The following is an 18301-nucleotide window of genomic DNA, read 5'->3' on the forward strand; positions in this document are numbered from 1 at the left end:
AAGTTTGACATAAGCTGAAATCATTTAATATCCTACTCAAGGGGTGCGTTCCATTTCACGCATGATACGCATGATGCATCGTTCATCCTTGTCGTTTGTCAAACGTTTAACAAGATGAACAATGCATTACATGCATCATGCGTTGAAACGGAACGCAGCCAAGAATACATTTGCCTACTGTCGCATTAAAGATCCTGTGTGCATCTCGTTGTGTCAATATAAAAATTTATATTCGTGCGCCATTTAACACACGAGTTGTCATCCGCTGAAAGTACAGGAGTACAGGGCCCCTATTCTTGAATTCATTCGCAAGAAAACGTATGCGCAAATACCCGCTCTAACAGAAAAGTTGCAAGTTTATTGGTTGAAAGCCATATGATAGCCAATAAATTTTTAACTTTTCTGTAAGAACAGAATTTGCGAATACGTTTCTCTTGCGAATGAATTCAAGAATAGGGGCCCAGCATACAAACATCAAACGTCAACAAAATTAACAAAAATGGCGCTGGTCTATGCGAGGTATGTCGTAAAGCTAAGTTTTTATTGAAATCTTTTGTTTTTATTTGTCTAAAACGAAACGATATTTTGTACTTTTTAGACTTCTCTGCCGGCGTAATGTCGATTTTCGACATTTTCGAAGCATTTATACGTGTAGGTGAGTCCTTACATAACACATAACCTTTTATTTACATAACTGTCACGTATATAAGGATATTAAATTTTTTTTATTGATATAATTTTTTGTGAAAATGCCATAATTGTTGCGTGTACATGAAATACAACATTATTTACTCTTACATGACTTTAATAATAATCCTTATGTTTGTTATTTAAATCTGTCATATGATGTTTTCCTACATTAATTTTATTAATGTATATATTGTGCTAAGATATAATAAAAAGCTGCATGTGTTTTAGTCCTCTCAGCTCTGCGGTTTCGAAACCATTATTTACAAGTATAACTGCGAAACCCATGATGAGAAGAACAAGCGTCTGAAAAGACCTATGTCGCCGCATATGACCATCTATCAAGTTCAGTTAACATGGATGCTTTCGTTGTCGCACCGCACTACTGGCATTATACTCGCTAGTTACGCAGCGTTCCTTGGTTTAGGTAATGTATATGATTTAACTTGTATATCCAGCTTATAAGGAAAGATTCCTAACTAAAAAAAGATTTTGTTTTAATGGTAATACAGATGGAGAATATCTAATAAATTTTTTTGTCTGAAATTATTTTGAAGGGATAAAAACCTTTAAAAATTTATTTTCGTTTTTGTTTTATTATTAAGCAATTACATTTTGATAAATTTTTTAACCAACAAATTAAAAGAAATAAATTTTTTAATTAAATTGTTTTTTTTCTTTTTATTGGTGAATAATAGAACAAAAACGAAAAATTGGCTCATTTTTAGAGACTGAATTTAGTTGTTCAAAGTGATTCTGAACAGCGAATAAAAATAGTTAAGATATTCTCTATATATTTCCCAAATTTCATAATTTTTAAAATTTTTGAGTTGGAAACCTTTCTTTGTTAGTATGTCAGCTGATATGTGCTAATGTAATACAAACATGTCCGTGGTAGATACTTAATTAATTCTTATATTTCAGGAACGTTGTGTATACCAGGTGGTATTCCCTGCTTCATAGAAGTGGTGAATAATTATGTTTGCCTTCACCTGTACTGTTCGCTGGTAAAACCTTGCTCGCTCTACCTGTTACTTATCATACATTCAATGGAATACGTCATTTGGTATGTGATTATCATATATACATATCATGTATATATGATAAAATACTCTTTTTAAAAACAAACTAGCAGTATAAATCAACAGTTATTACAGCCGATTTATATTGCTATTGTTCAGAAGAAATTGACACGAGACAATTTAATTGTATATATACACTTAACACTACATCACGCATGTTTTTATAAATTTGCAGGCTTGGGATGTAGGAATGTTTCTAACGATTAAGGATGTATACAGCACTGGATACGTAGTGTCAGCATTGTCAGTAATCTCTGCACTTATTCTAGCAGCGATGTAAGAATTGTACATTCATCAAGAAACAATTGTTTAAAATTAGTTGTATCAAATAATGTTCCAATTATATTGTATTGAATTAATACCTTAATTACAGGAAAAATAATTTATTAAAACTAATATGCATTTGTTTTTTCATATTCCACTTAATTTAGAATTGAATAAGTACTTAGTACAGTTACATTATTTAGATGCTTAGAAAAAAGTATTTAGATAAAAATTCATTATAATATCATGATAATTCTATCAGAATATAAAAATATATATAAAGGAATTTTACATCAATAGTTTTATATAAAACCATCCAAAGATGATTCAATGTATCTCTTGTAAATCGCCATAAACCGCGCAGCAAAAGCCTCCAAATGAAATATAGGTTTTGAGCCGCGTATCATTCTATGCTGATACTCCGATGCGACATCGATAATTTCTCTTTTCATCTGATCGTCACAATTTTTTATGCACTCTTGCAATAATCCTCTGAAGATTAGATCACACGGTATAGAGCGCGTCAACAGATCATAAAATCTGTTGCGTACTTCCAAAAGTACTTTAGGCGACTGTTCCGAGACCATCTTACTGGCTGTAGTTCGTATGTAAACTTGCCAATCCGGTTCCGATATCTTTTGATCAGCAGTAAATGGATATCTGAAAAAAAAGAATTTTTAAAGCTAAATAGTAAAATTTCAATAATTTAAAGCACATTTTTAACATATATCATGAATGTGTATTTACATGCATTGTTACTTACTGCTCGACTTTGCAAGCCTCGAGCATTAGTATTGCTCGTCGAAGATTTCTATCGCTAGCTTCGATCAATCGATTAGCTAACTCATCAGGTAGAGTAAGTCCTTCACGTTTACAAATCGAATGTAAAATACTTTTGATCTCAGAGGAAGTTGGGGCGGGACTCTGATTCGCACGCATCGCGATCGAATCGCAGGCAAGACTCGCGATGTCGAGTTCGCGCACAGAATCAGTCTGCATGTATTGATATATTTCTCCATTGTCCTGCGAAGCGCGTGCTGTGCATCTTTTGTAAGCTGATCCACGTTTGACAGCAGTACCACTATTATAAATAACAATAATTTTAATCTTTATATAATAATTTTTAATAACATAATTTAATATAGTAAATAATTTTTATTTTTGTTACATAATTTTATTACTTAATATTATATTTGTGACATATAAGAATGAAAATTGTTCTATTAACGTTCCATTTTCTTAAATACCTTTAAACTCCTTCTGGCCTATATCTATATGATGTGTTTGCGCAGTCGCTTTTATTAATTCCATGACAACAATTCTATCATATATCCCTGCATCGCTCGGATTTACTTCTGTGTGGTAATTACTGCTTATTGTCAATATTTCTAATTTCTTATTAGATGGTGTCTGTAAAAGTATTACACATATAAGTGTTACACAATAGTAAAAAAATGTTAAATATAATATTTTAATTAATATCTCATATTTTTCTATGTAATCTGTTCTAGAATACTAAGGGCCATAAATATGCTAAAATTAACTATGATGTAATGTAGTAAAAGTGTAACTACTAAATAACTTTTAAATTACAGTTTAATAATTAAAATAAAAACAAATTTAATTACTTGAAACTGCATGTTTTCTATTTTTAATCTCTCAGCCCCAGCTCCATAAAGTTCTCTTAAAATACATAATATTCGAGTTTTCTTTCCTGCACCAGAGGGTCCATGTACTAATAAATGTGGAAAGTCTCGTTTCTGCACCTGTTTTTTTTTATAAAAAAGATTTTATATCGGTTAACTCAATATAATTCTGTCTAATATAATCTCTCTCTCTCTCTCTCTCTCTCTCTCTCTCTCTCTCTCTCTCAATGTAATGCATTCTCACAAATTTTTTATATTCATTTTTATATTAAAAATAATTTTTAAAAATACAATTTTACACACCACACACACACACACACACACACACACACATTTATTATCACATCTATATATTATATCCTTTTTATCAAAATAAATCTATAAGGCTAATTTAGTTTTTTTTTCTTTATATTTAATAATAATTTATAAAAACATATTTCTAAAAAAATGTGTCCCTCGACTATCTTTGTTTTGGGAAAACAAGTTCATGGCATATATTGCGCCTTCGGAAGGCGCGCTTTTAAAGCCGGTTAACCTCTCATTCTTCAGGTAATTTTTAGTATATAAGCTTCAATATTATAATATGTTACCATGTTTTTCAAATCCTCCGCTTGCTCGAGATGATAATCCAACTTTGCAAGTGTCGTTGGACGATATTTGTCAACCCACAAACTCATTTTTAAGCAGATATATACCACTAATGTCGAACACGGTCGAACGTTGTTCCAAGATTTCCGAGCTTATCGTATCTTACGAATTACACTGAAACTGAACTACACAATTTGATTTATAAAATACCAACGGTTGACAAATTCATCGTAAGATTTTGTCGATAAAAACACTAATTTTGATTGATCAATCGAGTATGAGGTGTCGGTTATTTATCAATAGTTGGTAAAATAATTATTACATTTTTTTAATGACAAACTTGAAAGTTTCAAAAATTTATTTCGAATTTCAAATCTCAAAAATTAAATCTTAAGAATTACTAAAGTATTAGGAGAATATAAATTGACAAAAAATGGCATTAAAAAAATTGTTGACTTTAAATTAAATAAAAATGTTGTAAATGAAAAAATTGTAATAATTCATAAAATACACAAATATTAATTTCAGTAGAAAAATTTAATTAAAGCAATTACACCAAGACTGGTTCTTACTAGAGCAATACTATTTTATTATAGAACGCACAAATTGCATGTGAATGTGTGCACAAAATACATTTGTTAATTTTTGTTTTTAAGACAAAGATTATATCATCAATTATTGCAGTCATGCTGTTTAAATAACATTGATTATATTAATAACATTCTGTTTAATATTCGTAGAAGTATATATATTTTAACTCTTATGATATACAAAATAAATGTTTCCTAATAAAAATATCTATATGTCATAAAAATATTTGAGATTTATCTATAAAAAATTATGTACTTGTGGCATATATTGTCGATGCCAAAACCGCAGAATTGTAAAATTAAATTTCATCAAAATATTTTTTAACTTTTATATTGTCACATGTTAAAGTTATCAATTTGCAATTCTTAAAATTAAAAATTTTTTTAGATAAACAAATCCTTTTACAATTTTGCAAACTTATTTTTTCTAATTAATAGAATTCAAATGCAGACTTCTCACATTATTTTACAGTTTCACGATTAACATGGCATCAATAAATTATAAAAAAAACTTAAAAATATTATATAATAGTCGATCGTTAATACTAATTCTTGTTAACATTTGTGATTTATCTAGAAAAAGATACAAAACCATAATTAAATAAATCTATTATGGCAAAATATTTCTTAATTAGAAAAGATATAAAAACTATTTGTAAAATAAAAATGTAATAAGTACACAATTAATAGAACGTATTAATAATTTTGATTTTTAGACTTAACTATTTCCTATACTTACATAAACTAGAATTACATATACATCTATAACATTATACTTGATCATCATTTGTTAATGAATACATGTAATATTCAAAAGCAAAAAAACCTTTTTTAATAACCATAATAATAAATGTAAAAATATATTACGTAGTTTCAAAAATATGAGTGTAGTTTATGTAACAATTTATAAATTTAATTAAATATTTTGTGAATATAAATGGGATGATATATTAATAAGATATATAAAAATACGAACTTATGACACATAATAATACTAATTCATATTACTGAAATAAATGCATAAAAGATATGTAGAAAAATTAAGTACTTTACGTACTTTACTAAATAGTATAACATACAAATATTTTAATGTATATTCTTTGATATGCTTTCTCACATGTAAGACATTATTATCAGGTATATTGATTTCTTTATTTATACCCACACACCATGTGGATTCTTACTTGTGGGTACTGCAGTTTCCAATTGCCTTGGTGATCCTATCATTTTACGTGTACTTCCAGGTTTATGGGCACCTAACAATTAAATAATTGTATTTGTTATAAAAAATAAACTTAACAGTGCATACACATATGTAAAAATAAATACCTTCTAATAAAGATTTGACTTGCTCATCTGAACATGCAACAGCTAAACTTTGCAGATTTGCTTCTTTCATGTCAGCTACCAATCTCTCTACTTGTAATTTCTTCTCGACAATTGCCGATTCCAAATTGACTACTTCTAATTTTAAAGATTCTGCATGCTGCGAAGCTAATTCGGTTGCACGTTTAGCTTGTTCTACTTCATTTTGTAAATGCTCCACTTCGCTAATTATTTTACGTTCCATGATTTGCCGCTCATCTGTCTCTCGGCTTATATTATGTTGTTCCATGGTAAGCTCTTCCATAACTAGCCTATAATTATAATTTGCATTATATGTCATATTGTTTTTAATGCATTGTAACTTCCTATATCATATAGATTAAAAAAGATATATTTCAAATATACTTCAAGAATAATAAAGATAATAATGTTTACAATCTTATAAAAGACATTGCTTGCATTTACCTAATTTTATTTTTACATTGAAGAAGTTCTGTTTCACAATTGGCAAGCTTTGATCTAAGCAATGTTATTTCTGACTTTAGTGTTTTTTCCTGCTGCCTAACTATTTCGCTTTCTTCTTCTACATGAGCCAATTCCTTGAGCTAATTAAAGCAAACAATAATTAATAATTAGTAACTGTGACATTGACATCATAAGATACAATTCGAGACAAAAAAGATAGGTAAAAAATTACTTGTTCCTCGATGATGCGGCCAGTAGATTCGATACGATTCATTTCTTGGGAAATATAATCCATTTGATGCATTTGTTCTTTATTCTTTGTTTCCCAATACAGTATTTCTGCATCAAACTAAAATAATCATAGTTTATTGTATAATTTTTGTAGATAAATTAATCAACGTTCTATCCTCGTCTATGTTAATAATTATTTTTAAAACCCAAATAATTTGTTAATTATATTATCGAAGAATATATCTTACTTTTGTTAGGTCAGCTTGTTGAGCATTAATAGTGTCCCGTTGCTTATTGACTAGTCTTATGAGTTCAACATATCGTTGAGTATAAGCAACAGTCGCCATATTTTGTGCCGTGACAGAAAGAGGATTAACAGATTGCGTAGGCACTTTATCTTGAAATTCCTACAAAATATATATACATTGCAAATACATTGCATGCACATAATAATAAATAACGATATCAAATATATAATTATAGCAATAAAACCTGGATGAGATTTCTTTTCAATTTCATGGAATTACTGGAAGATGGCTGATCATCTTTATGCATATGAGGACTTCCGCTACCATGCACAAACTGCGATCTTCCAGGACTGTTTAAATTTGGCGGCGGTGGATCTCGGTAAGGTGGCAAAGTGCGTAAGGGCGGCGAAGATGGACCTGGAGGTTCCCTGTAAGGTGGAACCTCGCGTACCTTTTTTTGCAATAAGTGTGTTGCGACTGAAGAATAAAAAAAATAAAGTTAATAACAAGCATGAGAAATCGTAACAAATAAGATAGAATTTTTCATCTTTAATATACATAATAAGTTTTAGTAAAATAGCTCACTTTCTGTATTGGTTCCTCGCGTAGGTGACTGCGCTGGTTTTTGTACATTTTTTCGAACGTTTGAATCCTTATTCTTCAAATGTGGCGTGGGCTGAACTACAGCCACGTTATTCTCCATTTGAATCTAAAATAAAGTTTTTTATTCGCACATATAGCAAAAATTAAATATAAAAAATTCAGTATGACTGAATGCAAGAATGTAAAAATTATTTATCCAAAATAATTTATATCAAAATATATTTACTGACAATAATATTTATTTGTGCCCTATTGCATATAATGTGTCTTTTTTTTACTTAATATGTAAACTTACTTCTGTGCTACCTTCTGTAATACCTCCATGAAATGCACTAAACGTAAGTGACTTTCTGGTGTCTCTATTTCTCTCCAATCCTCCTTGCATATCATCTGCAAAATCTAAACTTTGAGTAGTTGATATATTTTTACTGTCATCTTGCATAGTAGCAGTACTTGATGTTCCGTGCTCAGATAGTGAAATTGGTAATCCATTTGCACGTGATGCATACGTCAATCGCGATGGTAATGCATTTGTTTGTTATTTTCTGGAGTGGAACGTCTCAGAATCAATTGAACTTCTGAAGAGTATTCGCCCCATTTCATTAAGATCTAATCCATTTAAATAATATATAAATTTTTTGTAAATTTAACATAAATTTAATAATGAGATAAATCCATTTCTTTATCTAAATAATTTTATATAGTGGTAAATATTGCTAAAGAGTTTCAAATTTAATTAACACTATAACTTATATTATAAATTTCTATGGGTAATGTATGTAGAAGACATGCCTGACCTTAAGAGGATTTTCATAAGGGGCCAGTAAACGTTCATTGGTTCGCCAACGTTCCACCAAAGTAAATCTACCTGTCTGAGCTGTGGCATGAGCAAGTGCATACACCACATCCTATAAAGAAACTGTTGTTAGCAGCAGCTTTTAAAACAGAGATTTACAAGACATAAAACAAACATAATTCTTGATGATAAATATGTAATGCTGGAAAATATATTTATTACTAAACTACGCGATCAAATTTAAGTTAATTTTGAAAAAATATTACTACATTATATTATTTAATTTTCTTCTTCTCATAAATTTGTATATGTATATCCTATTGTGTTACATACTAATAAAAATGGCAGGTTTTCTTGTGTCTTATAGTGTAAAATTAATATTAATCATTCTTATTTTTTTGTCGCAATATAGTTAATTAGTTTCAGTAGGTAGTTGCTTGATTATCATCCTATCTAATAAGTAATTGGATTATATGTTACTATATACGTATATATAAACACGTGCACTACACCTAACAGAATGATAGCAAACTTGACGTTATACACTTACTTGACAGGTGGTGGTTTCGGTAACGCCACACACAATGCGCTGAATTCCCTCCACCCACACCTTCAGCTCCATCGTGTCAGCTCGATATGTCGCGTCCCGAATTCAATTCCTCACATCGCGAACGCAATCAGCTCTCGCGTTAAGAAACATCGGTTGTTCCTCATCTCCGTACGACCGCTGGGATTATAACCTCTCACGACCGACCGCTTACGTCTCGATGAAATTTTAACTGCAGACGAGTATGCCAATTGGTTTCTCCCAATACGATCGTCCGGCCACCGTCGAGGGTGGAACGGCTGCGGCGAATCTAACGTTCGCTCCCGACAGACTTTTAATTTCTTTTCAACTTCCGATGTGTAATTACCGAGATGACAGATGCGCTACTAGGGCGACACACATGCACGCGGCGGTTTACATTAAGTATGCTCGCATGTGTGTGCACGGTGGGTAAATAGGTAAACAAGACAAGTGCGCGATTCTTAAAAAAAAAATTTTTTATACACTAAATTTTTGAAATCAAGTTATCTGTTTCTCTTTGTTAAAAATAATATTACAATTTTTATCTTAAACAAAGATGGTATAATTATAATGTTACGAGCTCGGCAATACAGGAATCTTCTCTTCCTGTGATTTTTACATTCATATTAAAAAATTAGCGAAAAACACGCTTTAGTTGTTAATGTACATATCAAACAACTCTTGACTAAAAAAATCCAGTTTTTTGTATAATAAAAAAATCATAAATATAAGGTATCCTAAAAAAGGATGAAATAAAATATTTCCATTAGAGGAAAATTTTATTTTTTGTATATACATAAAGAAAACGAGATGTCATATTATAAAGAATTACTTCTTGGCTTTCTTATCTTTCGCGACTTTAGTCACCTCGTCGGGATTCTCTGACGCGTCCTTGACGCGCTTAGCACGAATGCCGACTAATCGCGCATCAGCTCGTGCTTTACGAAGGGTTACATATGCCGAGAATTTGGTTTCCTCCTCAGTGATAGGACGAGCCTTCGCCCTGGCAGGTGCTTGATGCCGAATAGGCATAGGATCACCCTTGATTTGAACCGCGACCTTTCTCTCCTCTTCGGTCGCATCACCCTTCTTGGGCTGAAATTTAAGAAAGTATAAATAAAATTAATGCAAAATATATGCAAAATATCTTTTGTAGCTAAATCGTCATGTTATCTCAAATTTTTAAATATAAACATTAATTGAATAAATTGAATTAAGATAAAGAGTGAAAACATTCTACAAGATGATAAAGCAGTTTGAAATTACATACCTTCTTCTCATTTATAGGGAATAGAATTAATTTGGCCCTATACTCCTTCAGGCGCTGAGCGTTTGTCTGCAAAGATTCAATGGATTTGTTCCGACGACGAGGATCGACCGCAATTCCAATTGTTTTAGCAAATCTCTTGTTCAAACCACTGGCTTTCAGCTCGGCAAGCGTGAAACCTCTACCAGCGCGAACCTTGGTATGGTACCGAAATGTCGGACAATGCACGAGAGGTCTCAAGAGATTTACAGGCCTTAAAAAATTATCAAAATAATATTTAATTACTAAAAGTTGCAAGAAATAAATTTTATTGCACAGACATGAGAGAATTAAATATAACAAATTAGAATTGAGTCTAAAAATGATTAAGTTTGGAAATATTATAAAATCTAAAAACATTAATACAAATAAATTTCATGTATGTACATACCTAGGTGCGACAGCTCGCGCTTTCTTGACACGTTTTTGTTTACGACGAATCTTCCTCGCTGGTTGGTTAAACCAGGTCTTCACGTATCGTTGCCAATCCTTATGGAAATGGCCATTAGGGATCATATTATTTCCCTTACCCATGGTTGATGTTTAATATCTGCAGAATCAAGATTTGAACTTATATCAAACAAAACTCCATATTATATGTCTTCGTAAGACACAATGTTCAATAACTTAATTATAAATTTATATACTTTTATTATGAAATGAGAGGTTAGTATTTGTAACGAGTGTATTTAGTTTTCACGCGATCTAAACATGGGATTCGATTCATATTTGTTGTAAAATTGTGAATTGAAGATCACTAAATTGTTAAAACTGAAGAAAAAGCAGCAACAAAGTTTCACTGAAACAAACGTTTGTCAATAGCATTGTTTCTAGATTCTAACCTCTCTTTCGTGACATAAATTGAACACAAATTAAAAATAAATATCTCATCACACAGATTAGATGTACGAGGCAAAAGCAATCAAAAATATAGAAAGTTGCGCATTTCCATCGTTACATATTATATATAATATACGATGGTAATACCTCGCGTAGATTTAAATCCTATAACATTCACCCACCAACTCGCGAACGCGAGACGTACCGGAAAAGGAGCGTACGATCGGCGGAAGTGCGGAAGAGCCGAAGTGGTGCTTTTCGGAGCAGAAATCAATGCAAAAATCTCTTCGTCTCGTAGGAGCGAAATATTTCGTCGTTTCTCGGAAACAATAATTATGTCAAGAATATTCAAAAATACGTAATACTTCGCAATTGGCGAAACTAACGATCGTTCTCGATTAGTTCTCGATCCACAAACAGTAATTTACCTGCAGTGGTAGAGCAAAATGGCAGCGCACATGGCGTGAGAATACATGTGTGTGAACCGGTATTCCGTCTCATTTTGTTTACAACGGGAAAAAATCCGACTTTTACAATGATACAACGCTTAACCCATCCTGTCAAAATTATATGCAAGTCACGAAGGTTTTTAAATAATTTTACTCAACTGTCGACTACTGATACATCACTGGTATTTTTGTTAAACTATAAATCTTATTATTGACGTTGATTTGATACAAACCGTTTAAATGTCAGACATAGGCCTGTTTTTACCAACGTAGATTAATTTTAATCTTTGTTTAATTTACTTGTTATCTCATCCTAGTTTCAAAAACTAAAAAGAGATAAAGAGTAATTTAATCCAAGATTAAAATTAATCTACGTTGGTAGAAATAGGCCATAAAGTTATTGAGTATAGAGTTTAATTTGTTTAATTACTTTTTATTTTGTGTACTTATGTTTATTTCACTCATATATTTGTTGTGTTGAATGTTGTGGTAAGAGTTTTGTTGTATGCTGTGCTCGTAGCTGCTTCATAGAAGTGAATTTTATTAGTAATGTCTGAAATTATTTTTATATTTCGTTTTGAATGTTGTGCTGTTCATTGAAATACTTTCAGGTTTCAGTATGTACGCCAGAGATAAAGAAGAGAATAGAGAAATCCTGGGGCAATAAAATTAATGTTTACAAACCCAATGTAGATGACGATGCTAAAGATAAATTTTATATTCTGTCTATGTTCCCGTATCCATCTGGTGCCTTACATATGGGTCATGTTCGAGTTTATACAATAAGTGACACTGTAGCTCGATTTTATACATTGAAAGGTAGATTTTAAAGGAAGTCAATATCTATGCAAGCTTTATGCAATAAATTTTTATGATGTATAATAGATAAAAAATTTTTTATAGTATAAACTTATAAATTTAGGTAAAAATGTAATTCATCCAATGGGCTGGGATGCCTTTGGATTGCCAGCAGAAAATGCTGCTATTGAAAGAGAAATTAGTCCTGCTGTATGGACAGATGAAAATATAAAGACAATGCGTAATCAATTAAAAATGTTAAATTATTCTTTTGATTGGGATAGAGAATTTGCGACCTGTGATCCAAATTATTACAAATGGACTCAAGATTTATTTTTAAAGTTGTTCGATAAAGGTTTGGCCTATCAAAAAGAAGCCTATGTTAATTGGGATCCTGTTGATCAGACTGTATTAGCCGAGGAACAGATAGATATAAATCAACGGTCTTGGCGGTCTGGTGCGCGTGTAGAGAAAAAATTGTTGAAGCAGTGGTTTATCAGAACGACAACTTTTGCAAAGTAAATTTAATTAAAGAAGTAAAAGAATACATGATTTTCTAAAGAATGACATTTTTAAATAATAAAGTAATTATATTTTAGATCATTGTGGGACGGTTTAGATGATCCAATCTTGAAGGAATGGAGAGATATTATAAAATTACAGAAACACTGGATAGGCGATTGCAATGGTATTAGTATTGATTTTAAATTAATATCTACAATTCCCGAGTTTCCACGGACGTTAAATATATGGACTGACATGCCAGAATTTATGGAGTACGCAAAGTTTGTTGCTATCCCCCCAAAGTATTTTACACAATGAGAAATACACACACGAAATAGACACCGGTATAAAATGTTTAAACGCAAAAGTAATAAATCCATTTTCTGGCGAGGAATTGCCGGTTTTTATCACCGATAAAGTTGTTTACCCGCCATGGAGAGATATACGTTTAGGTATACCCTCAGCATCAATGGACGATTTAAATTCTCAGAATTAGTTGGAATACCATTTACTCGACATTCGATACGTAGTCACGAACAGCAACAGCAAAAGATATTTGAAGTATTTCGGAAAGCTAGAGAATGGGGAATAGGTGGGTATCTAGTGAGCTCGAGATTACAGGATTGGTTAATCTCTAGACAGAGATATTGGGGTACACCTATTCCAATTATTCATTGTACAAATTGTGGCGCACAACCTGTACCTCGTGATCAACTTCCTGTGACACTGCCAAAGATGGTGCACTTAGGTTCAAACAAAAGACTTTCTCTCTACGATGCAAAGGATTGGTTGCAGACGAGTTGTCCCAAGTGCAAAGAAAAGGCAACCAGAGAAGCCGATACAATGGATACATTTGTAGATAGTAGCTGGTACTTTTTAAGATTTATAGATCCCAAAAATACAAAAAAGATGTTTTCGACAGAAAAAGTTAAGAAGGCCTTTCCCGTTGACCTCTATATAGGTGGAAAAAGAACATGGTACAACAGCAATATTTTCTGAATTATATTTTATTTTGATATTTATTGTCTCAAATTAAAATATATTTTTTTAATTCTACATCTTTTTAGCCGTACTCCATTTATACTTCGCCCGATTTATAAGTCACTTTCTGTATTCAGAAGATCTTTTACCATGTCGAGAACCATTTAGACAGCTTCTCGTGCAAGGAGTAGTAATGGGTAAAACATATCAAGTTACAAGTACCGGGAAATACATACCAGAAAATGAAGTAAAAATGGAAGGGAATCAATACATGACAAAACATGGAGAACATGTCTCTATGCGCTGGGAAAAAATGTCAAAATCAAAGCATAATGGAGTCGATCCTATCAATCTGTTGAATAAATATGGAATAGATACAACACGATTATTAATACTGGCCGATGTTGCACCAACGTCTACTAGAAATTGGTCGGAAGACAGTAAGTTTTTCTTAAAAGTCACTAAACTATTTAAACATAGTCTTATTTCAAGATAATATATTTATTTGCAATAATATATTAGCTGTTAAAGGTATAATCATTGGCAAAACCGTATTTGGAACTGTGTTAAGCGGTTTAAGATTGAACGTGACAAGATGACTCTGGACGAATTCAAAAGCGATCCTACTGATCCTAAATTCACTGAACACGATGCGTACATGTTCGACAGCCGAAATTATTTTCTTAAAAACGTGACATTTAACATAGTTGAATCTCAGCAGCTTAGTGTAGCAATATCTCGAATGCAAGGTCTTACAAATAGGTAAATAATTATATTACATTTAATAATTCCATGCAATAATTCCAACATTTGAATACTCAATGAATAAGTATGAATCTGGAATTATAATTTTAAAATATAGCTTGCGAAAAGTTGGTGTGGAGTGCCTGAAAAAAAGTCGCGAGTACGAGCGAGCGTTAGCTGTTCAAATTATAATGCTCGCTCCATTTGCTCCACATTTTGCTTCCGAGTTATGGACTATTTTCCGTTCTGTGAAGCATCTTCTTATAAGTAATACAGAGGTAGACTTGAACAAAGATGTATTAGAACAGAAATGGCCGGACATTGACATGGACTATAAACTTGTAATGAACATTTTCGTAAGTATCCCAATCTATATTTTAATACACCATTAAAATATAAATACATGGAAAATAAAATTTTCAAAATTTTTAATATAGAGTTCCTTACATTTCCCTTTAACGCCCTTATAGTTTCTATTAAAAAAATTTTAATTCGTTATATTTACACTATATATATCTAGGTGAACAAAAGAGAATTTATTAAAATGAAGATTCCTCGACGTACATTAGATGAAATGACGGCAGATACGGCGTTGGAATATGTGATCCTCAATCCGTATTATCAAAAGTATTCATACAATAAAAATGTTGTAGCAGTCAATTTTCGGTCAGAGAAAGGCTGTGATGCATCGTTGTACATAACCATGGAAAAAGAAGATTAAATAAGAGATGAGCGTTATGATATTTGTAAACATAAAATATCAATAATCTACATTATAAATATAGAACTATTTATTACATAAACAAAGTTTTCAGCTAGGAATGTACCACAACTCAACTTGTTGCTTACCCAATGTCATATTCTCCTTCATATCCATTATGTGGGATAGTTTTAAAGAATTTTATATACGCAAAGGGAAGATTGTTTTCCTTAGCCCCTTTTAATAGCATATTCCTGCGTGAAATAATTACGGTAAATTTCATATAATTACAATCGTATTCAAATTAGTGCAGTTGCTTTTTAAATTACACATGATTGCAAATGGCGAAGGTCTCTTATTTATTGGAAAATCGTCTGTTTCTACAATTTCTACAAACTGTCTACAACAGTTGTTCTATAACTGTTTCTACAATTGGAGAATTTTCTGTTTCTACAATTGTTGCGGTTATTCCACGAAATCGTTTACAATATCTGTTTAAAATCCAACCTGAAATTCTACAAAACAATGTAATATATACTATATTATAGTATATACTATATGTACATATTATAAATATAAATATGATGAATGTACAAATATGTAATAAACATTATGTAGTATAAATCTAAAAATAATAAATGTACAAATATGTGATAATATTAAGATTTTTTATTTTGCATTTGAAAATCAAAGAAATGTAAGAAGTTTAATATATCATAAGTTTATATTCTCCATTATTATCAATGAAATATAATTGTATATATAGGTATATATGTGTATATATGTATATATAATGTATATAATTTAAGATTTTTTTTATTTTATGAATATATTTGTAGAACTTTTGAAAAATAAGGTTGTAATCTTATTTTTATGAATGTTTATTTTTCATGTGTGCAAGATTTAGTATTATATGTAAAATGGGTACAAACTATTATATTTCATTAAAAAAATATTTCTTACATATGCAATACAATAAAAAAAACATTTATCATATATATATTAAACATCTGTACAATAGTTTGCAATAATTTATATTGAATTGATTAGTATTTTATCAATCGATAAACTTGAGTATATAAATTAAAAACCCATGTATATCTAGCTGTAATTACTTTCCTTAATTATACCTTTATGTAACCGATGTCTTTCATTACTGCAGTCGGATTATTTAAACGTATCCTCTCTGCGAGTAAGTTGTCCCCGTAGACTTCTACATAGGTGGAAAGGAACATGGTACAATAGCAACATTTTCTACATTGTTATATTTTATTTCAATATTATATTGACTAAAAATATTTTTTTTAATTCTACATCTGAAAAGATGTAGAATTAAAAAAAAATATTTTTAGTCAATATAAATCTTTTCAGCCATGCTCCATTTATACTTCGCCCGATTTATGAATCACTTTCTGTATTCGGAAAATCTTTACCATGTCGAGAACTTTATATATAATGTATTAGAACATAAATGGACAGACATTGACATGGATTATAAACTTGTAATGAACATTTTCGTTAGTATCCCAATATATATTTTAATATCACCATTAAAATGTAAATACATGGAAAATAAAATTTGCAAAATTTTTAATATAGAGTTCCTTATATTAACCTTTAACACCTTTATAGTTTCTATTTAAAAAATTTTTAATTTATTATATTTACACTATACATATCCAGGTGAACAAAAGAGAATTTATTAAAACAAAGATTCCTCGACGTACATTAGATAAAATGATACGGCGTTGAAATACACGATCCTCAATCTGTATTATCAAAAGTTTTCATACAATAAAAATATTGTAGCAGTCAATTTTCAGTCAGAGAAAGGCTGTGATGCATCGTTGTACATAACCATGGAAAAAGAAAATTAAATAAGAGATAAGCGTTATGATATTTGTATACATAAATATCAATAATCTACATTATAAATGTGAACTATTTATTACATAAACAAGTTTTCAGCTAGAAATGTACCACAGCTCAACTTGTTGCTTACCTAATGTCATATTCTCCTTCATATCCATTGTGCGGGATAGTTTTTAAGAATTTTATATACTCAAAGGGAAGATTGTTTTCCTCAGCTCCTCTTAAAATCATATTCCTGTGTGAAATAATTGCGATAAATTTCATATAATTACAATTGTATTCAAATTATTGCAGTTGCATTTTAAATTACATGTGAATACATACAGATATAACGGTGAAGGCCTCTTATCTATTGGAAAGTCTTCTGGTTTTATATATTCTTTTGGATTGTTACACTGCTGATATACTCTACAGTTTAGAGTTCTACCATCAGGAGTTTCAACGTTCACCGACATCGCACGATATATGTTATCCTGAACACTCTCTTGGCAGTCTAATGTAGCTAAATTGCATTTATGTAATTCCCAGACTACACCCCACACAACTGAATTTTCTGTTTCTACAATTGTTGCTGATGTTCCACGCCATCGTTTAGAATATCTGTTAAAATCCAATCTAAAATTCTACAATAGAATATAATGTACTAAATAGTATATAAAAAAGTATATATTATAAATGTAAATATAATAAATGTACAAAATGTAATAATACTTGTAAATTATTATCACAATGTGATAATATTAAGATTTTTTATTTTGCATTTAAAAATCAAAGAAATGTACAAAGTTTAATATCATAAATTTACATTCTACATTATTGTTAATAAAAATAACTAATGTATATAGACATATTACATATATAAAATTATATATATGTATATATAATTTTAAGATTCTTATATTTTATGAGTGTTCTTTGTCTTTTATGTGTGCAAGATTTAGTATTATATGGAGAATGTACACATCTTATAGTTTTATGTAAATAAAGTTTTACATATGCAATACAATAAATAA

At 30.5% G+C, this 18301-nt stretch overlaps 2 protein-coding genes, 1 long non-coding RNA gene and 4 pseudogenes across 5 annotated transcripts; 2 read left to right on the plus strand and 5 right to left on the minus strand.

The window, feature by feature from the left end:
• Positions 1 to 368: 368 nt before the first annotated feature.
• On the plus strand, positions 369 to 2165 carry LOC118648542 (annotated as a pseudogene).
• Positions 2140 to 4500, minus strand: LOC118648541 (annotated as a pseudogene).
• A 1389-nt stretch (positions 4501 to 5889) lies between these two features.
• Positions 5890 to 9148, minus strand: LOC118648540 (annotated as a pseudogene).
• A 706-nt stretch (positions 9149 to 9854) lies between these two features.
• Positions 9855 to 11490, minus strand: LOC105835325 (60S ribosomal protein L13). Its single transcript, XM_012678472.3, has 4 exons — positions 11388 to 11490; positions 10792 to 10950; positions 10365 to 10614; positions 9855 to 10189 (listed from the first exon to the last, which is right to left on the minus strand). Exons 2-4 carry the CDS (start codon positions 10932 to 10934, stop codon positions 9923 to 9925), a joined length of 660 nt encoding a protein of 219 aa, XP_012533926.1. The 5' UTR covers positions 10935 to 10950; positions 11388 to 11490; the 3' UTR covers positions 9855 to 9922.
• Positions 11491 to 11633: 143 nt separating this feature from the next.
• LOC118644102 lies at positions 11634 to 15548 on the plus strand (annotated as a pseudogene).
• Positions 15230 to 15906, minus strand: LOC118648544. The gene is made up of 2 exons (XR_004965324.1): positions 15566 to 15906; positions 15230 to 15394 (listed from the first exon to the last, which is right to left on the minus strand). It is a non-coding gene; the product is annotated as an uncharacterized LOC118648544 (long non-coding RNA).
• A 5-nt stretch (positions 15907 to 15911) lies between these two features.
• LOC118648543 (gamma-glutamylcyclotransferase-like) lies at positions 15912 to 17937 on the minus strand. 3 transcript variants are annotated; one of them, XM_036294865.1, is made up of 4 exons: positions 17613 to 17937; positions 17419 to 17523; positions 16547 to 16629; positions 15912 to 15931 (listed from the first exon to the last, which is right to left on the minus strand). In XM_036294865.1, exons 1-3 carry the CDS (start codon positions 17741 to 17743, stop codon positions 16584 to 16586), a joined length of 282 nt encoding a protein of 93 aa, XP_036150758.1. In that variant the 5' UTR covers positions 17744 to 17937; the 3' UTR covers positions 15912 to 15931; positions 16547 to 16583. The 3 variants fall into 3 exon arrangements, with proteins under 3 accessions (XP_036150758.1, XP_036150757.1, XP_036150759.1); XM_036294864.1 differs by lacking the exon at positions 15912 to 15931 and having other exon boundaries at positions 16384 to 16629; XM_036294866.1 differs by lacking the exons at positions 15912 to 15931; positions 16547 to 16629 and adding an exon at positions 17049 to 17250 and having other exon boundaries at positions 17613 to 17936.
• Positions 17938 to 18301: the final 364 nt, after the last annotated feature.

The sequence above is a fragment of the Monomorium pharaonis genome, unplaced genomic scaffold (assembly GCF_013373865.1).
Source record: "Monomorium pharaonis isolate MP-MQ-018 unplaced genomic scaffold, ASM1337386v2 scaffold_501, whole genome shotgun sequence".
In the NCBI taxonomy this organism is placed as follows: domain Eukaryota; kingdom Metazoa; phylum Arthropoda; class Insecta; order Hymenoptera; family Formicidae; genus Monomorium; species Monomorium pharaonis.